Raw genomic sequence first — 23704 nt, 5'->3', positions numbered from 1 at the left:
CTTGCCTTGGATCCATCCCCCATATTCACTGACCAGAGTTGCTGAGCTGGAGTGGTATGGACCCCCTACTCTGAGAAGCAAGGAACACGGAGGTATATCCCAGAGTCACAGTGCCTCCTGGGGCTACTCCTGCACTGATTCCCGCGGGCCCCCCCCCCCCTTGTTCTGGGCTATGCCCAAAGTCACAGTCTAGCCCACAGTTTTCAGTTCTCGGAGATGAAGTGTGCTCAAAGCAGTGATTTCTGCCGTAGTCCGCAAACAGCCTAAAGCAACAGCTCTGTGAGGTGAACTGCTCCATGTGTCACAATGGGATGTTAAGACCTACAACTCTAGGTGCCCTGCCAACACCACTGCAGCAGAAGATTGTGTACGTGGCCGCAGGAGAAGCGTGCACTGAGCCCTGCCTAACCACCGAAGCAGTACATCCTGGGGAGGTTTCCCTTCCTGCTACCCTGGTCTCTCTAGGACGATAACCATTCCAGCTACTTATGAGGGGGGCACCCCACTGCTGCTCCTGCAGGGAGGAATGGGGTCCATGCTACTGCCCCTGCCTCTACAGGGAGACAGCCCCTACTCCGCCACTACAGGGTTGGGTCTGCAGGAGTGAAGCCATGGAAAGGAGTGGGCCTCTATCATGGTGTCCCCAGGGTCTTGCATTGCCTTGACCTGTCCGTAGCCCTGAAAAGAGACTCTGGCCACTCTTTTTTGGAACTTCAAAACAAAAAATTAAATTGGAACCCACTCCATATCCCAGGCCATGATTCTTGTGTCAAAGGGTGTAGCAGAGAGTTACACTTCAACTCCTACTTCAGACACCAATTTTTATTTTTTTTAAACACAACTGTAATTCAAATCCCTGGCAACTATCCTCTTAAATTATTTGCAGCGATTAAGGGCTCAAGCCTTGACAGTGTGTTCATGCTCCAAGAAAACAAAAGCAGCATAATATCCAAAGCCATGTAGGAATCACAGAGAAGAAATATCAGAATTCTTTTATGTGTATATTACTACATTCCTATCCCCAACTGCTCTGGTATAACTGGAAGCAAGGAGGGAGCCATGCCAGTTCCTGTGGTTAATAGATTTTTTTTTAAAAGAAAGAATTAAAGTGTAGTAGTAAAAGGAAACACTTTAACCGAATGCATAATTTATCTGTGGAACTGCTTGTCGCAAGGTGTCATTGAGGGAAATAACCTAATAGGATTTAGAAAAGGATTAGACACTTACAACTAATAAGAACTTTCACAGCTACATTAGGCAGGATCAGAGTTTTACAATGGATATTAAACTTTGTTTCAGGGCCAAACTAACTTGCTTGGGATTATGTTGGATGCGCAAAGACTCAAGCTGAGGGCAGGTGTCCATGGCCAGGTGATTCCATAGTGGTTAATTATTGGGTTTCTTGTACCTTCCTTTGAACAACATAACTAGTCACTGTCAGAGACAGGATATTATACTGGATGACCTGTTGGTCTGATCCATTACAGCAGTTCCTATGTTCCTAGCTTCTGCAGATAAACTTTCTACTTGGGATAAAAACTTTACCAATATAACTGCATCTAAGGTAGGGGCTTCAGCTAGTACAAGTATGTTGGTCAAGAATCAGACCTCTTCACATCCCTGACCACCACAACTGTGGTGACAGAAGTCTGCAGTGCAGATTTGGCCTTAATGTGGGAAGTCAGAGTACTAAAATGACCATTGGTACAGAATTTGAATGGCTTGGCGTTTAAATAAGAGGAGCACCTCTCCCTGTTTGTTCCTTGCTTAACACTGAGTTACATTTTAAACAAGGTGGAGTGTAGTTCAAGTCCTGGACCCTAGGTCAGAGCAAATAAATAAGCCGGCCAGAGTGACAGGCTTTACATTTTCTATCCTTCATGTACACTGTACCTAAAGTGTGTGAGAATTTGAAGGTCCTGGAGTCAGGAGAGGATAGGACCTAATGCTCTTTAGGGAAGGTCAGCAATCCATTGCTGTCCTGGCATCCATAGAGGGATGTCTAGGAGGTATGTCAATAATACAAAGGTAACTCTGTATCTGGTAGTAAAGAACAGGAGAGAAATTACAGCTGAACTGGACGAGGGACTGGTTGCAATCACAAAGGTACATTCCAGAAAAGTAACAGATTGTCAGGTGAAAGTGTTACTGCACTCCTGATCAGGACAAGGATGCTGAGTACACAATGCTCAAACTTGAGAATAGATGGTGAGAGCATTCCAGTTCCAATAGTAAATGCCATGATGAGGCATGGATGAGAGGAGGTCTTGAAGATAACCTGCTCTCAATCTCTACAGAACCTTATAGATAATCATGAACACCTTCAGCTGTACCAGAAAGTGAACAACATCCAGGGCAGGCAGGCCATGGAGCCCAGGTGTTGTGTGCCCATGTTAGCTTACTTGGTTTACTGGGCAGGATAATGCACTAGCTTTTAGCCTCTGAGTGATCATCAAGGGCAGCTCCAAATTGAACCCATTGGCAGAAATCCAGCGTGCAGGAAATAATGGCATGGATGACTGTCAATGACTTCATCTGAGGAGAATGGTCATAGTCTTCAAGCCAGCTTTAGATTCTTTTCTCTCTACTGCTGTCACTTCCTCCAGATGCTTCTCCCTTCCTACCAACATCCCCCTATCTGGTCTTGAGCATGTTTAAGCTGACCATCATTCATTCAGGACCCCTCTTTGGCCATGTAGCTATTCCAGCTATGTAGCACCTTTCATTGGAAAGGATCCCCAATAACTTTACACACAATATATGCTTGTAGAAGCTATTTGCCCAATAGATAGGTGTCCAAGACCTTGCTACCAAGGATCTGTTTTGTGGCCCAACTAAACTAGAAATTCAGAGAACTTTGGCCTCTGCAGCAAGCCTCTTGTTGTACTCTAAACACCAGCCTTATGGCCATACTCTCTGCCTAAAACGCCTTCCTGGTCTCTGGAGTCATGGTACATCTAATGAATTTGCTGATCCCTCTTCAGATATTATCTGCTATTGCTCTACAGAAATGACAAGAGACTAGTTCTACCAAAGCCAACCATGGGGCTCCAATGGGAGAAAGAAGCATTTTAATGGCACTGACAGGAGGATAAAGCAACAGGGAAGGAGGATGTGACATGGAACTGGGGCTCTGGGGAGAGAAAGATTCAGTATGGGTGGAAAAAGCTTGACAGAAATAAACAATAACAAAGGGACTCTGGAATAGATTCAAAAGGCAAAACACAGGCAGCTGGGCTAGATGAGTATTGACTTTAAAAGATAAAGCTAGGTCAGGAATTACTGGGATCATTCTAAGTGAGGTCAGAAAGAAGGAAACCTCTAGAGGATTTAACCTACCAGAACAACAGCAGCAACCGTGACCAAAAGAGAGAGAGAGAGAGACAGACAGACAGACAGACTGGCTGCAGGGGAGAGAAATGTTTATGGAATCAACATGACCTACTGGTTATTGCAGGGAACCAGGCTTTGTTCTTGGCTCTGCTATTTGACTCATTGTGTGACTATCACTGAGAACACAGAGCTCCTGAATCCCCTTTCCATGAAATTCAAAGGGGCTTGAATTAGAGGATCTTGTTTGGGGCCTCTTTCTACTGTCACCTTTTTATTTTGTTGGAACGAGGACTTATTGTTGCACATTTTGAGACGGAGTTTGCCACAAAGTCTAACTCGTCTGCCTGCCATCATTTGACCATTCCTTTTGCTGTGTCCCAGCGGAAATTCTGTTAGGCTACTTTGGTTGGTCTGTGTTGGTTTCATTTGGAGGGCAGTAACTATAGGAAGCTGTAGCCCAATATACTCATTGCTGTGCTCCAAGACTTACCAAGCCAACTGGAAGCCATGAGAACCAGTTGAAAACTTAGATTGTAATTCCACTAGGGTTATCTTTGCCATAGAAATTTAGTTTTGTTATAAAGGAAAACTGCAACTTCATATAACTGAGATTCTTGTCACTGCAGCAAATGAAAAAGAAGCATAAAACGTCTTACTGTCTAAAAAGATAACTTTTAAAAAAGAATAATTAGCATTCAAACAGGCCACTGCCCCCTTGTAAGTCTGATGAAAGTTTGAGACACAGAAGATCAAGTACAGCATTTGAATGCATGGGAAAGGCAAGAAACTTTCATAGCTGTTGTAAGTTAAGTGTTTACACATTCAAATGATGAGCTCCGTTTCCTGTATCTCAAACTATATCCTGATGCAAGACTTCCTGATAGCCACCATTTTACAGCTAATTCCTAGCAGGGAGACATAAGCACCATTCATAATTGTGGTGATAGGGAGAGGGTGACGTTTCTGAAAAGAGTTTAGAAAACTTATTTTTACAAATAGGTGAACTTTACCAATAAGGATTGCGCACCTGTGCCAGCCAGACTCTTACAGACAGCAGCACAATGACCCTTTGTATCACATGGCAGGAATATCCAGAACTCAAGCAGCAGAGAAATGGCCCATCCTAGAAGGTTAGGAAAGAATCTGTCCAGGAAGGTTTAGCTGAGAGGAACTGTCAGAACTGGGAATGGAGAACTAGGCTGAAAGGAAAGGGATGGAGGCTTGGAAGAAGAGGCTACCTGGGACCCTCAGTGTTGGTATATCCACACCTCATTTAGCATTAATCAGCCCCTGCAGAGAGGGTGCCAGCATGTCATGCAATCTGGATTTTAAATTCATATACAGTCTCCTGCATGTAGTAACAAGCAGGCATATTTACACAGCCTTGGTAGGTGTAGAGGAGTAAATGAGAGCTGCTTCTTATTAGAAAATTGTACTGTCACTTTAATTTTCCCTGCTCATCCCATTAAGGCAGTCCAGGAACTAGTCATCAACTAATCAGATTATTGCTAGACGTTATCAAGATGGCTATAATTAGCATCTTATTGGTGCGGAGCCAGAAAATCCCCTTTGTTTTCAGGCTTGGGATATGGAATATTACAAGGTCTGGAAACTCTTCAGATCCTAATGATTCGCTCAGATCTGGAGCGTTAAAGGATGTGGCATTTCTCTAACAAAGAATACTTCTAATCTTCACTCTTTGAGGGTATGTTGGGAACTCTGGCTAACATCTTTGAAAAGTGCAGCCCACTTGTGTGTAGAGGAAGAGAAGGATCTGATACAGCCTCTGTTCTGCCCCCATATTATAAAGCTGTCTCAAGTTCCTTTTCATCCCTTGTGGCGCTTTTTTCCCTTGCCAGTTTGGAATCTTGTCATAGAATTTAGCAGAGGTTAAAAAGTGAGGTTTACACGTAAGCAGTGCCCTCTGAAGACTAGAGATGGGCCTAGAACAAAACCCTGATTCCAGATACCGCGAACCTGAGGTTAGTTTGGATTCTCAGCTGGCCTGCTTGCCTCCCTCCCCTTCCATTTCTCTCTCTTGATATAGATATAAATTAGATAACAGACACAAATTATACCTTAAAAACAACACTATTAAGGTTGCAAAATCAGACACTCAAGTTAGGAGATACCAAAATTAAAGTTTCTGTGCAAGCTTAACTCATTCATTATGATATACACTTTCATTACATGGTCACATACTAGTTCTTCCTCAGGAACCCTCAGCCACATCCCCACTGGCTTTAAAGCCTCCTCTCCCTTCCTGGGCTCCTCATCCAATCTCAATGGCCCTCTCCCAGGCTCTATGGCCTAGTTTCTCTGCCCAGCCAGTCCCAGTTCTCTACCTGCACCCCAGCTCCTCCTCAGATTTGTTTCCCCTCCCCTCTCACATCCTTCACTTCATCCCCCTGGTTCTCAGTCCCAGTCCCCTTTCCCAGCCAGTCCCTGTCTCCCCCAGCACCTCATCCAGTCTTGGTCCATCCCTCCAAATACCTACTGGCTCCCACTCCCCCCACAACCTATTTCTTTTCCCAGATCCTAGTCCTAGTCTCCTTGCTCACCCAGTCACAGGCTATTTGTCCACCATAACTTCCGGTCCCAGTTTTCCTCTGCCCCCTCCAGCCTCTGTTCCAGTTTCTGCTCTCCATCTCCCTCACCCCAAGTTCCTTGTCCCAATTTACTCCCCACCATGAGCCAGCTCTTGTCCCATCTCCATTCGACTCAGGCAACTTCCTAATCCATAAAGCCTGGGTCCAGGAAGGTGTCACGGAGCGCACAAGAGACAGTCTCCCTGCTCTCAGTTCTGGTGCCTGGACCCTGACCCAGACCTGGACCCAACATGAGCAATAGTGCAGAGCAGGAATTGCAGGGAAAGTCCTGCTTAACCTCAGGCTGGAGCATGTCCAGCCTGGACAGAATTTTCAAGGAATGTAGCAACTAAAATCTAAATTTTCTACTCAATGTGTATGAAGCATGTATTTTTCCCGGGCTTGTTCTCTGAAATAGATGAACCATTATGGGTGGGGGCAGGGGGAGGGAAATCAGCCTGAGGCGAACACCCATTATGGAAAAATTCAGATGAAACTGTTAAAGTTTGGCAGTTATAACAACTGAAAACAAAAATGTTATAATGGGAAGTGCCTGGCAACATTAATAATAGGTAGTGGTACCAGCCCTGCCTGTAATAATGAACTGCCCTGAAACCACAGATCCAAACACCCCTGAACTGTGTGAAATATAAATTTGTGACTCAAGACATTCTCTCTGGCAAAGCATTTTTTTTAATCCTATAGGGAGAATAGCGAATGGAATCTGTGATAATGACTAACACCATGCACGACACCTGAGGAACATGCCAGGTGCATTGGTCCAGAAGGATAGGGATATACTAATCTGGTTTCCATAGTAATTTGGCTCACTCCGTTTACTGTTTCATAAAGGTGGATAGATCTTAGATCTGGTCTGCGGTGCGATTTTAGACATTGGTATAAATTGTGTCTATACTAGAGGGTTTGCTCTGGTGCAGCTACACCAGTGGCAAAAATCACAGCATAGTCCAGACCTTAAACTTCTTTACCAAAACCCAGTATCAGAGGGGTAGCCGTGTTAGTCTGGATCTGTAAAAGCAGCAAAGAATCCTGTGGCACCTTATAGACTAACAGACGTTTTGGAGCATGAGCTTTCGTGGGTGAATACCCACTTCCTCAGATGCATGCAGAGGAAATGTCCAGGGGCAGGTATATATATGCAGGCAAGCTAGAGATAATGCGGTTAGTTCAATCAGGGAGGATGAGGCCCTGTTCTAGCAGTTGAAGTGTGAAAACCAAGGGAGGAGAAACTGGTTTTGTAGTTGGCAAACCATTCACAGTCTTTGTTTAATCCTGAGCTGATGGTGTCAAATTTGCAGATGAACTGAAGCTCAGCAGTTTCTCTTTACCAAAACCCAAATACCCTTATTTTAGATTTCATTACAAACTCCTAACACCCAAAAATTTACAACATTTTGGGTTAAGCTGGGCTGTTTTGGTAAACTGGCTGGTTCCCCAAGGCTGCTGGGGAGATTTCTGTTGAAAAACAGGTGAAACATGACAGTTTCAGATGTGCTTTGCTTTGAATTTTTGGGGTTCCTCAAAATGAAACTAGTGTAGCTAAGGTCCTGGCCATTTTTCCTTTAAACTTCCTACCATTGCCAAGAGGGCCCAACAATGGTGCAAGCTGTAGATCTGGGGCAGCTCTGCTAGCATTTTAACCACTGTGGTGTTTAGTCCTACGCTGTGCAGAATTAGACAAATGAACCAAAGTGGCCACATTCCACACATCTCTACTTAGACAGTAACATTCAGTTGCAAAATTAGGTGGCCAGAGACCTCCCTCAGAGCTTTTGCTAGCAAGAATACCTTGCCCTCCTGTAGCATGTTTTACTTGATGATCTCAAAGCACTTTATGGACCATAGGTGCCGACTTTTCATTGTGCTGGGGGTGCTCAACCTCTGGCTCTGTCCCAGGACCTGCCCCACTCCACTCCTTCCCTCAATGCCACACCCCCACCCTGCTCCACCCCTGCCCCACCTCATCTCCTCCCCCAAGCGCACCGCATTCTCATTCCTCCCCTCCCCCCAAGCCTCCCGCATGCCCCGAAACAGCACAGGGAGGGAGGCGCTGATCGGGGGGCTGCCAGTGGGTGCTCAGCAGCCACCATTTTTCTCCCATGGGTGCTTCAGCCCCAGAGCACCCACGGAGTCGGTACCTATAGACAATAATGTAGAAGCTCAACCACCCTGTGAGCCATGGGTGCTGCTGCACCCCCGGCTTAAAGTGGTTGTCATTATAAACAGGGTTTACAGTTTGCTTCAATGGCTCTCAGCACCCCCACTATAAAAATAGTTCCAGCACCTCTGCTGTGAGGTGTGTAATTTTATAGATGAGTAAAACAGAAGCAAAGAGGTTATGTTTCCCCAAGTTCACATAGTCACTAGCAGAGCTGAGAATAAAACTCAGCCACAATAGGCTAACCATTAAACAACACTGCTACTGGAAAAGATTCCCTACATGCGAAGTTGGAAAGAAAAGTACTTCTTCAAGAATGGCACATTCTTCCAAGCATTTAAAACGTATTGTAAAGGTTGTTGTGTAGGGCAGCACCAGTTTTATATCAAGGGAGAGGGAGGAAGGGCTGTATAAACCACAGTCTCTTTTGGTCTCCTCGAGAACAGCCTGTACCTGAAAAGGCCTCACCGGAGACCTATTCCCAAGAGAGCCAGGGTGATGAAATGTTTGATACCATAAAGAAACATTGCCAGCCTCAGATATACAAGTCTATTTAGGAATAACAACTTTTTAAAAACAATCCTTCCCTGACCGACTTAGGAAGAAAGTTTTAAAAAGATGTTTTATTAACAGCTTCAAGATTTACATTATAAAGTAATATCCACAATCATCTCTAATACTATGGAGAAAGGAGATGGTTCTCACTGAAGCAAAATGAGTATAAGAATACATGTTACTAAATATTTGTAAGGGACACTCCCTTGAGAGAGTTAGAAAAGTAACAGAATGACCTCTTCTCACTCACCATAGTTATTTCCTGCACTTTCCTGTTAAATCTGCTCACTTTGCTGAGACAAACAAGTGTTCAGTATGTTAGCCCCATAGAATCAACTCCACTATGTCTTGTGCATCAGCAAAGACAGCAGCAGTAGCTAAATTATGTTTGCAGAATCTTTATTGCTAATGTCACAAGAAGGAGCCCAGCTAGGTTTTCAGAACACGGGTTGAGTTTGTGGAACTGCCAGTTTAAAAAAAAAAAAAAATCAGTAGAGCAAGTTTTACTATGGAATATTTGAGGTAGTCTGAGTAAATCTGTCATTTTTACAGAGACATTTCTATTACTATAACTGGAGAGATCAAGGAGCGAAAGAACCAGGGACAATAAACTCCCCTTCCACTCACTCCAAGAGCTGGTCTCTCCAGAACAGGATAGGGCATGTTGGATGGGCAGCATGTGGGAAGCTACTCTCGGTGCTATACCTGTTCAGTGGATAAATAGAGGACTCCAGTCTCCAGGACTGTCAAGCCAGTACTGAAGTCACACAACCATTTTTATAAGAAGCTTTAAAAAAAGAAAGAAAAACAAGGCACATTCATTTCAAGCTGCATTAGAGAAACAGCAAGAAATCAATGATGGACAAATAGAAAAAGACAAAACTGGACCAGGAAATACCTTTGCGCAATAATTTTACTACTCAAATAGTCGGTGAGTAGGTGTTTTGAAATACACTATGTTCTCTACTGACAGCAGCTATCTGTGAGGAACACATGATTAGGAGTTTCTGCTTAGAGCCATGAGGCTCTACCAGAATATAGTGTTTAAATCAAAACTAACATACACAGGTGGTCCATGGTCCTGCCAGGTTTTTTCTGCATGTAGAATCAATTTTTCATCCTGTTTCGGGTGGAACCCAAATGTTGAAATACCGGAATTTCTCATGAGATGGAAATTCTGTTTGTTGAACAGTGCTCGTTCCTTCCCCTTACCCAGAGTACAGGTGGCACCGGGACAACATAGGAACAGGGAGCTCTGGAGCCCCTTTCATCCTCCTGTGCTTGCAGCTGGAAATGGTTGGAGTGGGGAAAGGAAGAGCGCTGAAGCTTCTGCCACTAGAGGGAGTGAGCTCAACACAGCTAGGGAGCGGAGGGGCAGCTTGAGAGCCCCATCACGGGTTGAACAGGAGGTGGGGCTGTCTCCTCCAGCTGAGCAGCCAGTCTTCATTGTCTGTGCCCAGTGCCTGCCAACAGGGCACACAGCAATGCAAGCCTCCAGTTTAGGGGAACTGATGTTGATGACTAGAGTAAGAGGCTGTTCCTGGTTCCTATTCCCAGCTCTCTACTGATTCACCCCGATCATTGCATGTCCTGTATCATCTCTGTGCCTCATTTTGCCCATCGGTTAAGATGGGTATTAAACATTCCAGTGCCCGGTAGGAGTTTATATTTAATAATATGAGGCTTAATTATCTAACAGGCCAGATCGTACAATCCTTATTTATGTATTCAGTAAGCAATCAGTGGGACTTTTGGAATAAGGAAGGGTTGCAGGATCAGCTCCACTGTTTGGGCTTTCAGATCTTCAGTTGAAAGGTGCCCTCACAGGGATCAGTTCAAAGATTTCCATGCCATTAGCTTTGCTGCCTGACTCCTAATCCACTGGATCAGAGGCAGTTAAAGGTCACTGTCAATCATCATATTTATAAAATAGAGTCCTTACTTGTATTTTGATAACCTTGGATTATTAAAGCTAAAAAAAATTAATCTAGTTTATTTTCTACTTTTATGAAGCAGGGTAATCAATTTTTGTACTTTATTGTGATTGGATACTGTGTTTCTTTTTGTTTTAGTCAGCTTCACTTCTTGTTTCTCAGCCACTAGCACAAAGCTATTGGACTTGGACTTCCAACTCTGTAGGGGGAGGAGTTTAAATCCCTGCTCCCCTTGCAAAAACAGCCTATCCTCACTGAAATTGCAAAAGTAAAACCTTTATATTCAGTTTGAGAAGTTGGATTTGATGTTTAAACTATTTGACTGCGTACCTTTTGGAGCCATACCCCTAGCTCAACCTTTATCTTCCTCCCAGTGGCTGTGGGGAGGTGACAGAATAAGAGTCTAACAGACCCTGTTCATTTCTCTCTCCCTGTTCTCATGTCCTGCAGCATGTCTGCTCCAGGCCGAGCTGGTGAATTATGAGCGAGTCAAGGAGTATTGTCTCAAAGTGCTTAAGAAGGAAGGCGAGAACTTCAAGGCACTCTATCGATCAGGCGTAGCTTTCTACCACCTTGGTGACTTCAACAAGGCACTGGATTATTTGAAAGAAGCAAGGTCCCGACAGCCAACAGGTACTGGTAGCCACAAGATTTTCACACTCACAGCCTTTGCTCTTCCTTTCATTGAGCCAAATCCATCTCCGGTTTAGCTGCATCAGTTTTACCAGGGATGAACATGGCCTACTATGTCTAGTTATATTTCCTTTCAAGAATTCATTGATAGCACAGCAGCTTTGCAGTGACATTGCCTGAAAGGTATTCGCTTTTGACCACTGCTGAGGCTGCAGCAGAGCCTGGAAGATGGTATTGTGAGAACCTCTTTTATGGGGCGGGGAAAGAAGAAGAGAAGCATGTGGAGATGTCTATCTCCCCACTGCTCCCCTCCCCCAGGCCCAGGGATTCCTGCATCTCTGAAAGTGACCATCAGGAGGACACACCTGCATCTTCTCCATAGGGAAATTAGGAGGCCATTGGTCATTGCTAACATCCACACCTTCCATCATCTCAGTGGAGGCAGGTCTCTGTGCCCCACCAGACAGGCACCCTCATCTCCCCCACTCACCAGTCCACGTTCTTTAACTTTTACCATGGAATCAGTTAGGTCCCTGTTTAGGAACCCACCACCTATTTGCCCAGTAACAACAAAAACGTTTTTATTTTCTGCCAGCACGATGGCTGCATGATTAAACTGGCCTATAAGGTTTCTTGGCCCTTGTAGTAACGTACTCCAAACAAAAGTACGGGCTGTTGAGCACATGCCCAGGGCTGTTCGCTTCAGTAACACAGGGCAGCTTTGTCTTTCTGGCTCTATTATTCATGACTTGCTGGTGCCAGCTTTGACTGCCCTTTGACACAGATATTTGAAGAGTTTGTCACGTCTCTACATAGGCATGGAGATTAAACCCACCAAAGTATTTTTTTTAAAACAGTTCTGAGAAAATAAGGGAAAAGTTATAAGGATCGAAGGAAAACTTAAATGGAAATGGAAATAGATGCCATACACAAACATAAGCCAAGAGTGATTTCTCCAGCTTGTGTGGGAAAGGGAGTTGGACTGGGCCCTGAGGCCTGGTAGAATGCTGCAGCTAGTGCTCTCTGAGCAGAAGGGGGAGCAGGGAGGCTGGCTAACACAGCTGCCAGTGCTTGATGCCCCAGAGGAGTTGTGTCCAGCTGGAGTGAGGACATGGTCACTGCAGGAAAATGCAAGCATGAGTGTACAGTTGTAAAAATGAATAGGTGTAGTGAGTGCTGGAATCTTTCATGAGGCATTCTGCTTCCATCTGCCATGGTATGGACAGAGTGCCTCAAGCCTTTGGCCAGTACAGCTGTGCATGTTTCCCTTGCTCAGTTAATGTGCTTAAAGGCACAGTTTAGCCCATTTAATGTACAGTTTTCACCTCCTGCTTTCAGTTCCAGCCAGAGCCAGGAAATGCAGAGACTCATAAAAAAAAAAAGAGGGAGGGGGCAGGCTGGGGGTCAAATAAAAAGCTATCCTGTTCTTTTTTAGGTTCAGCATAGTTTCAAATTTCAGTCAAAGTTTCCAGTCCTTATATTATCTGAATTGGCTTCTCCCTAGTTTTACTGCATGCTTATCTGCTGTTTATTCCCTGCAATATTACATGGTCTGGTTGCTCTCATCTCTTTATAAGATAAATACCTAAGTCTTCAAAAGCAATGACCTCAGGCACCACAACAGGCTACAATGATACTTAGGTGATGGCCCAGGCTGCCCTTAATTCAGGGGAAGGATAGCTCTGGACCTGCACTCTACAGCCCAGATCCCTCTCTAGTATTATTTACCATTACTATGACATTTCAGGCCCTTATTCTGTTTTATTTATGGCTATTTATTGAAAGTTGGGGGATACAGTAGGGGAAAGGTAAGTAATCCAGAGCATTCATAGAAAGGAAGGAGGATGGGGTTGTTGAACCACAGTAATGGGAGTCAGATGACTTCAGTGCCAATCCTGACTTTGCCACACTCTCACTATATGATCTTGGATAAGTCACTTAATGTCTCTTGTCCGAGTTCCCCCTCTGTGAAATGGAGATGGCACTCTTCCCTATGTCTGAAGGGTCAGTTCATTAGTAGTGGGAAAGCACTTTGAGTATTAGTATGATCTTGTTCTGTGCAATGTCTCTGTCTAATAAGAGTGGTTTAGAGATCAATCACTGGAAAACTACTCTGCCTGAGAGAGGGAATTTTTAAATGGCAAGCAGGAATTCACTCAGAGGGCTTCTCTGTTCTAAAGGCTTGTCAGTACAGCAAATCCCTTAAGGCTGTTTGTTCCCCATCAAAGGTTAGCAGAGCTGGGATTGGCCTTTTCTCTACCTTCCCACCTCAATCACAAGCAGAGCTGAAAAGAATAAAATAGAATTGTGTAACTCCCCTCATTAGAGGAGACAATTTGGAAAGGGAAAGGGGAGGCTACTTTAATTATGTAAAACTTATCTGCAGCTTTTCATAAACTCTGTGATCAGAAGTTGGAAGGGAGCTCAGGAGGTCATTTAGTCCAACCCCCTGCTCAAAGGAGGACCAATCCCCAGACAGATTTTTACCCCACTTCCCTAAATGGCCCCCTCAAGGACTGAATTCACAACCCTGGGTTTAGCAGGTGCAATGCTCAAACCACTGAGCTATCCACATAGCAGAGTTCAAAGTGGTTTGAACTTTGAAGCAGCCAAATATCAGTTTTACTTACAAGCCTCTTTGTTTTCAGAGGAACCTTGGCCTTACCATACATGTTGTTCCACCTCACCCTGTCCATCACTCTTACTAGTCACGGCATATAGAAATTGGGAGCAAAGAAGGAACTTGAGTTGACCTTCTGGTAACATCAAATGCCAGCAGTTAGGCTACATGGGCCCAGCCCCTTCTATTTGTTTCGTAGCAGGGAAATACAAAAGACGGGGAATAAAACCCAGTTTTCCAGCAGAGTGGAGTAGCACTCTAGCCACAGAGTCTGCCTTCTGTGTCCTTCTATCTCTGTGATCTACAAGGACTGGGAATCAAAACAGGTCACAGTCATGATACCAGAGAGTATTAAGCACTAGGCTCTATCTAGTCACTAAACCAAAACCACAAGGAAAGCAATAGACTTTCCCTTAGAAGGTAGCTTTATATACTAGCATGAGCACAGTCCTAAGAATCAAGAAGCCTGGGTTTTATACCCATCTCTCCTAATGACTTGTTGTAAGACTTTGGCCAAGGCACTTAAGTTCTCTCTGCCGCAGGCTTTGCCACTGTAAAGTCATCATTCGCTCTCTCACAGAGGCTTAATTGATTGGTGTTTATGCAATGCATTGAAATGTTGCAAAACAAGGAGGTAAAATGTGCAGAGAATTATTAGTTAGTACAGAGGTGGCCAACCTGAGCCTGAGAAGGAGCCAGAATTTACTGATGTATATTGCCAAAGAGCCACATTAATACTTCAGCAACCCCCCGCCCACCAGGCCCTGCTGATCAGCATTTCCCCCTCCCCCCTGATCAGCTGTTTTGGGGCCTGCAGGAGGCTCAGAGGGAAAGGAGCAAGGGCATAGCAGGCTCAGGAGAGGGGGCAGGAAGGGGTAGAGGTGGGGCAGGGCCTGTGGCAGAGCCAGGGGTTAAGCAGTGAGCACCCTCCCCAGCACACTGGAGAGTTGGCACCTATAGCTCCATCCCCAGAGTCAGTACCTATACAAGGAGACTCATATTAATTTCTGAAGAGCCACATGAGACTTCAGAACCACAGGCTGGCCACTCCTGAATTAGTAACAAAGGAAAGGCAGCGAGAGAAAGGGTTCCATTTGCTCTGTAACCAACTGCTGTGTATATTTTTCTGACAAAAGTGTGAGCTTGAGAGAAGATGTCATGACTTGCCTGGGAGATTCCTAGGTAACCTGCAGTAAGAATGTCTCCTGCCACATATCCTGCTACATCCTGTTCTGCCCCTGGCTCCTGAGATATAGGAGAAAGCATTTGAGAAATTTTCCATGTGGGTGAATTTGTGCCATGGGTCAGTGGCTCCCTTACCCATGAGGTTGGAGGGAGATGTGGCCTCTGATTGCCCAATCATGCACTGAACTCTGCCTCTTCCCCTCTGTCAGGCATCCAGCTGGTCCTTCGAGCCGTGTGTGTGTGTGTGTGTGTGTGTGTGTGTGTGTGTGTGTGTGTGTGTGTGTGTGTGTGTGTGTGTGTGTGTGTTGGTCCTTCGAGCCCGGGGTGTGTGTGTGTGTGATTTCCTAGCATGCTTACTCAATTATCACTTATCACCTTCACGGGGCAGACATTCAAGATGCAAGATATGTGCAGTAGGGAAGCTCATACAGGCTGTAACCCATCAGCTCCTGGAGCAGCAGAGGATATGGATATTTGAATGAGGGTGCAGAGGACAGAGAGAGTGTTTGAGCTGGTATTATCCTCCCCCCTCTATTTGGGGTCACATACCTTGCACATTCACTGCTTTTCTTTTTTAGAAAGGTGGGTCAAAGCTGCAAAATTCAGATCCAGGTCCTCATCTGAATTTCCCAGTGTCTGGGGCTTTTAGATTCCAGGGTTTTAGTTCAGGACCAGCTCTAAATTTCTTAAAAGGGTCACTCAGCAAGTGTGAAATATTCTGAATTAGTAGCCCAGGATATGGAAGTGCTTTATCCACAGAACAGATATAACATAGACAGCTTCCTCATGCTGCCCTCTGAATGTACCTTAGACCTGACCTGGAAGGGCCACTGTATAAGGTGAGGAAATAGTTTACTCTCCATGACCACTGAATCCTTGGCCTCCACACCAGATCAGACAAACTGCTAGACTTGCAGCTGAAGATGACTCTTGGAAGGGGGAACCAATCCCACCTAGAAGAGCTTGAGAACCTCCCAGTGGGGCTCAGGTGCTGACTCCTACTCACCGGGAACTCCTTGGGGTATCTGGATGTGTCTTGTTTTTCTCAATAGGCCTAGCTTCCCCTTCTTGTTTTTACAGGAAACCTGTCACTATAATGTTCTCAGTGCACACAACAATCTCACCCACCAGTGTTGGACATGTTACCTGTTTCTCTTTTCTCCCTTTGCAGGTTCCCTCCCCAGCTGATGTAGTAGAGCAGTCTGGGCAATTCATGAGGAGAGGAGAGGAGGTTGCACATGGAATCTTGGGCCTGGCGCACAGAGTAGCCTAATTGACTGATTTCACAGGGCCTCAAATTTACTTAAACTGGCCTTGGTTGGCCTTACAAGGAAGACGGGCAGCAAGGAGCCATTTCTGAATGACAATATCAATGAAAATTGTCTCTTTTTGCATTCTTATTTCTCAGCCAACTTTGTCCTTGGTTGCTGTGTAGGTGAAAACATCCTCCCTCTCCTTCCACTAAGCCATTGGTTCCCCAGTGTGGAGGAACAGTGGGAGGCATGGCTGGAGCCCAGGCCAGCTCCCATGGGGGGCAAGTAGGAAGCACCACCCAGCTCCGCTTCTGGCCCCAGTGCCTGCTGCTGGCTCTGGGCCCAGAGCTCCACACTGGTTGCTCTGGCTGCCAACCCCACACCTGCTGGCCTCAGTTCCTGGCCAAGGTTTCGTTCGCGGCCCCGCCCCTGCCCCTAGCTGTGGGCCCCAGCCTCAGCCCGCTTACCCTTGTCCACATCCCCTGCTCCCAGCTCTGGGAGGTGGGAGGTGTGGACAGGGAAAAGGGGGCGGGGGCACTGCACTAGGAAAGGCCAGCTGGCTACACGGCTGTAGGGCTTCACTGAGGCAAGTACTTCTAGAGGATTCAAGAAAAGATTAGCTACATATGAACCAGAATATTGTGTGTACTGAAACCATCTAGAGAAGTAATCGCACAGGATAGCAGTCCTCATGCTTCAGAGCAAGCAGATCTTCTTCTCACAGCTGGGGTCAGAGATTAGTAACCACACACTTTATACATGCTGTAGCAGTGCACAATTATCCAGGAAATAGGCTTTCAGTTTCTCACCTATACAGCACTGTAGCCTCACACAGCACTCTGCACATGGAGGTCAGGACACATTCCTTCCCCCAAGAACTTACTGTCCAAAATAGACATGGCAGCAGAAAGAACAATAGTGCAAGTGTGGGGATTATTGCGGGGGAGAAGGTAGGAAGGATTCCCAGAGTGGGTTTGAAGGAGAAGAGAGGTAACTTGGTCAGCCAAAAGAGAGAGACTTTCTAGGCATAGTGGCAGCCTGGCAGAAAGTGAGCAACCAGAAGCTGAAGATAAACTGAACATGGGAGTTGAAAGTAGTAAGAGAAGAGATGTAGGTGGGCAGGAATGTATAAAGCTGTGTAAATGAAGATGAGCCTGAATATGATGCATTGAGAGACAGGAAGCCAGTAGAAAAAACTTGATCAGAAAGCAAGAGGAGATGATGACTTAACATATTGAATAGAGTGGATTGGGGAGAAGGCAGGTGGGAGAGGAGAAGGTTACAATAGTCAGGGCAAAAGCTCACCAAGGTCTGGACAAAGATTTTAGAGCAGGGATAGTGAGCAAAGAGCAGATTTCTGTTCCATAGAGGTGACAGGGTACTGGCCCAGAGGGCCTTTCTTGGGAGTGGGGAGGGCAGTTCCTACGGCCCAGTAACTTCAGGTGCAGTATTTATAAAAAGGAGACATGACGAACAGCAACAGGAGAGTGTGTAGCTGTTAAGTTTTTCACTGGAAGTTGTAATCATGGTGAGTGCTTGTGTCCTCTTTCCCTGCAGATACCAATGTCATACGGTATATCCAGCTGACCGAGATGAAGCTTAGCAGATGTTCCCAGAGGGAGAAAGAAGCCTTGTAAACAGGAACCTGCTTCAGTGACAAGGGGGACGTTTCCTTCCCAGTTCTCATTGGGTGGATTTGTCCATTTGCTTCACTCTGTCCCCATCTCTCCATCCTCCCTCAAGCGCTCTTAATTTAATTCCAGTTTTAGAAGAGACTTGGACTCTGGGTTTGGCTGCTTGGCAGCACAGTGGTCATAACCCAGTCCCCTCAGTGGGAGAGCACAGTGGCTGCAGCCTGCCTGATTCCAGGACAGTGGCAGAAGGTTGGAGGAAGAGATGAGAGGCACATCTTTAGCCTTGGACTGAGTGCTTTCTGCAGTTCTGCACTGAAGAAAACATCTGAGGCTATGATTTACCAATCAACAAACTGGACACAAGCATTTCTTACTGGTAGCGATCACTGGAATTCTACAGAGCCAGAAAACTAAGAGAGCTGTTGGCCACTTCAGGAGGGGAAGCAGATTCCCCTTTCACCAGTTTCCTTGTGCCTTCCTCTCCGGCTCTGTATTTTGAGGCCCTGTAGGAGTTCACATACTCCAGAACCAATGCCAATTAAACCCAGTCTAAACATCTTTTTAATAAAAGCACAGAGCATCCTGTGATACTCCTAAACAGCAGTCCCAATGCTGGGAGAGTGAGTTCTGGGAGTGCTGTGGAACTCTGAAGGGTATGAGGTGCACTGCATAGGACAGGGATTAAACTGTGGAATAATTATCTGTCAGTAAAAATTGTGAATGGTCAACAATTCCACACATTACTTTTAGAAGGGGTTCCTGGGTTCCTAATCTCCAGAGAGGCAGCACGGTCTAGAGAAATAAGCATGGGGCTGGGAGCCAGGAACACCAAAATTCTTATGAGCTCTGCCAATGCCTTGCTGTGTGGGCTTGGGCAAGTCACTTTTCCTCTCTGTGCCTCATTTTCCCCATCTGTACAATGGGGACAATAGCACTTCCCTACCTCACAGGGGTGTTGTGAGGATTTATTAGTTAATGTTGTAAGTAAAATTATAGTAATGTACAGTGCTAAGTATTATTAGTACACTGGATTGAGGTTGCAATCTGTCTGGCTTGTGTTGGTGCTTCCTGTGTTATTTCCTTTTAGGAAAATTAATGCTGGTGAAAGGGGCAGGTTTGACCACCCTGGAGCCTGAAGACCTGTTTCTTCACTGAACAGGTACCATCTATCCAAACTTCCCCAAATTCCCCCTCAGATCACCTCGGGGGGTCAGCAGGGAGTTCAGTCTCCATGGCCCATCAGCTCTTAGTCTTTTTGCTGAAACTGCCAACGAGGGAGTCCTTTAGTGATGTGAACACACATCCACTGGGAAACAACCCTTCTCCCCTCCCTACAAGTGATTCCAGATGGTGGACTGAGCACCCCTCATACAGTCAGGGCTTTCACTCAGCGTGTGAACTGGCTGTTGTCCTGCAGCTGTCAGTATGGAAATGAGCCGTGTACAGCACAACTGATGGGTTTGATGAGGAAAATGGGCTCCAGTATCCCACACCCGTCAAGGGATACATTGCATCTTCTGGGCAAAGGGCTTGGAGGATCAGGGTAGATAAATATCTAGACCAGCTGAAATGTATCCCTCAGGAAAACGCCCAATAGAACAGCACGATGGTGCCACCTTAAAGTCAGCACGCAGGATGCCCGCCCTACATGCCCACCCCTAGGCCTGGCCCTGCCTCCACTCAGCATGGCTGGGATGTAAGGCGGTAAAGAGGCTGGAGCTACTGCCACCATCATCATAAGTCCAGGGTGAGGATAGACTAAGGAGAGAAGTTCTTTAGATGACCCTGCACTGAACCTCAGCGAATATAGAGCAATATAAAGAGAGCTAGAAGGCTGGCTGGCTAATGTGCTGGAAGGACGTACAGTGCTTTAGAAGACAAGGTCCCTGCTCCCAGGAGCTTATACTAAATCCTCCATAGGTCTGGGGCTGCTGGGGGGGGCAAAGGGGACAATGGCACCCACAGACAACCTTCAGGAGGCCCCAAATTATTGTCAGAAAGATCAAAATATGTACCATATCTACAGTGCTCATCCTTTATGTAAACTATATTAGCAAAATACTGACCCACTAGCCACATTTTCCTTTCTTAAAATTCTTAACATCCAAGGTTTCCCTGGACTCCTGGAAGGTTGTCTGTTTTTTAAATAGGGTTGCCAAAATACCCACTTGTCACCCTAATAATGGGACCTGACAACCAGCTCTGACCCTCAGTGAAACCTGTATGATACACCAGTTCACTATGCAAATGCAATATGACTGGGACAGAGATGGCAATCAGTTATTTATCCACTTATTTCACACAATGCCGTGGCTTGACTACAGCTCACTGCCCAGAGCTTCAGAGGGCACAGCAATCAGGAACAATCCTGCAGTGTGGATGAACATCCCCTCACTGCCACCTGATAGGGGCTGCAGGAAAGCACCGAAAGGGTGTCTGTGTGAAGTGGGGTGGTGGACTTGCCAGTTTTAATGAGTAAGACACCTACTTTTGGTCCCTTCTGACACACTCAAGCCCTGAACTTGAACTAATGGGGTGGGGTACGTGCATTCACCCCTCCACACACTCTCAGCCCCAACTCTTGAGAGGTGAGCCTATTTGCAGGCAGTATATGAATACTGTAACTCAGTCACATTACCTGGTGGGAGGCAAGGGCCAGACAGAGAGAGATGGAAGCCAAACAGTGGACCAAGCTATTTGGGGGAAGGAGTAGGACCAGAGAATGAGGTCCAAGCTGGTGATGGGGAACAAATGAAGAAGCCAGCCTGTGGACTTAGAACAAGAGCTAAGCTGGAAGGAGACCAGACCCAGGTCTAGTCAGATTATTTGCAGCTAAATAAAACCCAGTTTAATTGGCAAGATACACAACAGGGGAAAAGGACAATGAGATTAGAGGGGACTTTCCAGCTGTGGGGCAGAAGAGACTTCCTCCCTTTGTCACAGAAGCCTTTTTAAGTATGTGTGAGAAAATATTAACACAACAGGCTGCAAAATTTTTCTGAGCACATGAGGACCCTTACAATGGAGGAGAGGGGCCCAGCAGTGGAACAATCCTTCACTTAAAAATAAGAGGTTGCTGCTTTTCAGAAGAGAAAAAGTTGAGGTCTTGGCCACTCATGCTCATAGAAGATCTTGATGACTCTTTTCATTAGTCTGAGGGCATTAACCCAAGAGTTTTGACCAAATTCCAAGCAGAGCACTTATATGCTAACCCCGCAGAATTTCCCCACCTGTTCCAGTTGTATACAACGTGCTTCACATCCGCTCCTAAACTGTAGCATAGTGTCACTGTACACTATTAGACAGCTGAGGCATTCCACCCCAGAGGTGGCTGCATTTTGGTGGTGGGTAAAGTGACATACCAAGAGTCTATGTTTTGTTCCACATTTAAGATTTCAGTTCACTCTGTTGGTTGTTCCCTTTTCTTTGGGCTCAATGCAATCTTTCATGGGAGTGGCTGACCACATGGCCCTTCTGCCTCTACTCTCACTTGCCCCTGTGCAGACACACATACACAGAGGAATGTGGACATGCTTACTGAATTCCTGTGTGTAACTACATACTTAGTGCTGTGATTTGAAGGATTGGGCAGGGCTATTTCCACTGACAGGAGGTGTTGTGGGAGGGCGGCGAGTGGTCCCATGTGGGATGCCTTGGGGGGTGCTCCCTGTCATCAAGAGCCCGTTAATTGTGCCACACTTAATTAGCAAAGCTATTAGTATCACTACAGGCTTAATGTTACGCTATGAGGCTCATATTTGTGTCACTGCAACCAACATTCGATCTTAGAGAAATGCCTGTTTGGATTCTCATTCGGTTCCTAGGTTTCTAAATGCTATGGGTTAGGTCAGTTCTGACACATTAGGTTCTGTATGCTTGTCCTTACCTGGGTGATGGTGGTGAAAAGAGAGAGCATCTTCCTGTCTGCATGAATCCCTGCAAATCTACAACATAAGCCAGGTGAATTCATAGCAGCTTGATGGGGATATAGTACCATGGTGGGGCCACTCAGGACCCTGCAGAGGCAGTGGGGAAAGACCTCAGAACCAAAACACTTCCAGAACCAGAGGCTCTTGCCACTTGAGCTAAAAGACTATTCTTCAGTTGTTGCAGTAATGGGCCCACCCAGCTGAGTATTTCAGATTCAATCCAGCTGAAGGCAGTGGTACATACAAACATCAGTTCATTACAGTGATGGTTGTGGGGAGAGGATTCCTTTGGCGGGGAAGCAAGATACAACTGTGTACCAACAAGGAAATTAACTGGTTGGCCTAGTTTGTCTCATCCTCTTGGTTGCCTGCATTCCCTAGCTTAGGGAAAATTTTTGCCCTGCATTGCATGGATGTGCTGGAGGGCAAAAGGATATGGCAAACCTTGCCCCGCGCCTTGCACAGCTGTGTGGGAGCAGAAACTGATACACTGAACACTCCCAAGCACTGACTGCTAGACTGGGGACCCAGCCAATAGGTTAGCTGGTCTTCCACAAACCAGAGCAAGGAGGCAGGGCCTCCAGGTTCCCTACATCCATACCACAAGGAGTAGCAGGCACTGGGGCTGGTTGGTTGATGGAGCAGTGCTCACTGCAGAGTGCCTCGCCTCAGGACCCCTCTGCCATCCTAGCAGGATGTCTACTGGAGCTAAAGCCAGGCTACTACAGCTCTGCTACCCTTGTCCCCTGAGCATGCCTTTGGTGAGTTGGGGCAGGATCTAGCAAAGGGTTCTAAGGAAGAGTGCTCCAGTCCACACTCAGAGGCCAGTGCAAGGCTGCATGTTTTTCATGCAGCAAAGTGGTTCTGCTGAATGCAAGTTAGACGGGAACAAAGAAAAGTAGCAGGCAGCTGCCTGCTCTATGGGCTGTAGCCTATTCAGTGTTCTGACCACTGTGCTAGGGAGTGAGGTTGCATTACAGGAAGGGAGGACTTCATAAGAATGATCCCCAGCCTTCCTTGTTCCCTGGGCATCAGCCAAGCGTTACAGATGGTGGCAACTCTGTAATAACCAATTTTCACAGCCTGCTGCTTCCCCACTGCCCCTACTGATTCTCACTATCTTCCTGAGTCTCCCTGGGAAGGGCTGAATCTCTGCCAGCTACCCAGCCCTTCTGACAGCAACCACTGTAGGGGAGGGGGAATGAAGCATACCATTGGAGCTGCACAGGGTAGTTTGGGAGGCAGAATGGGATACTTGAATTTGAACTTGTCCAGGACATTGGGCTTAGCAACCATCCTCATGTAAAAGTACCAATGGACTTTCAATGACCATAAGTGGCCAGGACCTTGGTTTTATATCTCATCTGAAACACAGTGCCCCCCAACGGCTCAGTGCCCCCCAGCACTTTGCTCATGCACTGGTGCAAGACTGACAAAGAGGGAATCACCAGTGTCACTCCCTGTATTCTCCTTGGAAGCTGAGTGTAACCCAAATGTATGTTGCCTTGTGTCTTGTCAGCTCCACAAATTCACAATCATGCCTCATGACAAGTTGGCCGTTACTCACGTTAGACCCAAATTTACCTCAGGCCATGCAGATTGGTATTTATTACTGTGAAATCTCAACATCAGAAATGCAAAATCTGGACACTAGGATTCTGTCAAGATAAAACTCCTATAGTTAATAAACCTGGTCTAGATTATGAAAGCATAAACTGGAATTAAAACAGAAACCACTTTAACTGGCTGCTCTGTTTTCATCATTTAAGACAGCGTTCCCCACCTTGTGTGTGCATGTGCGCCAAACAATTCCATGAGGATACGGGTGAGGAGAAGGGAACGGGGCAGAGAATTTGCCCAT

The 23704-nt window shown here is 46.0% G+C and overlaps 1 protein-coding gene across 1 annotated transcript in view; it reads left to right on the top strand.

The window, feature by feature from the left end:
* The window catches only part of TTC9 (tetratricopeptide repeat domain 9), a 36328-nt gene extending 16522 nt beyond the window's left edge, over positions 1–19806 (top strand). The window contains exons 2-3 of the mRNA XM_030559673.1: positions 11040–11222; positions 17838–19806. Coding sequence (XP_030415533.1) covers positions 11040–11222; positions 17838–17917 — 263 coding nt within the window. The 3' untranslated portion in view covers positions 17918–19806. The remainder of the gene's footprint in view (positions 1–11039; positions 11223–17837) is intronic.
* Positions 19807–23704: the final 3898 nt, after the last annotated feature.

Source organism: Gopherus evgoodei, chromosome 4 (genome assembly GCF_007399415.2).
Source record: "Gopherus evgoodei ecotype Sinaloan lineage chromosome 4, rGopEvg1_v1.p, whole genome shotgun sequence".
Taxonomy (NCBI): Eukaryota; Metazoa; Chordata; order Testudines; family Testudinidae; genus Gopherus; species Gopherus evgoodei.
Note: the sequence above shows the minus strand (reverse complement) of the source record. Positions and strands in the feature narration are given on the sequence as shown.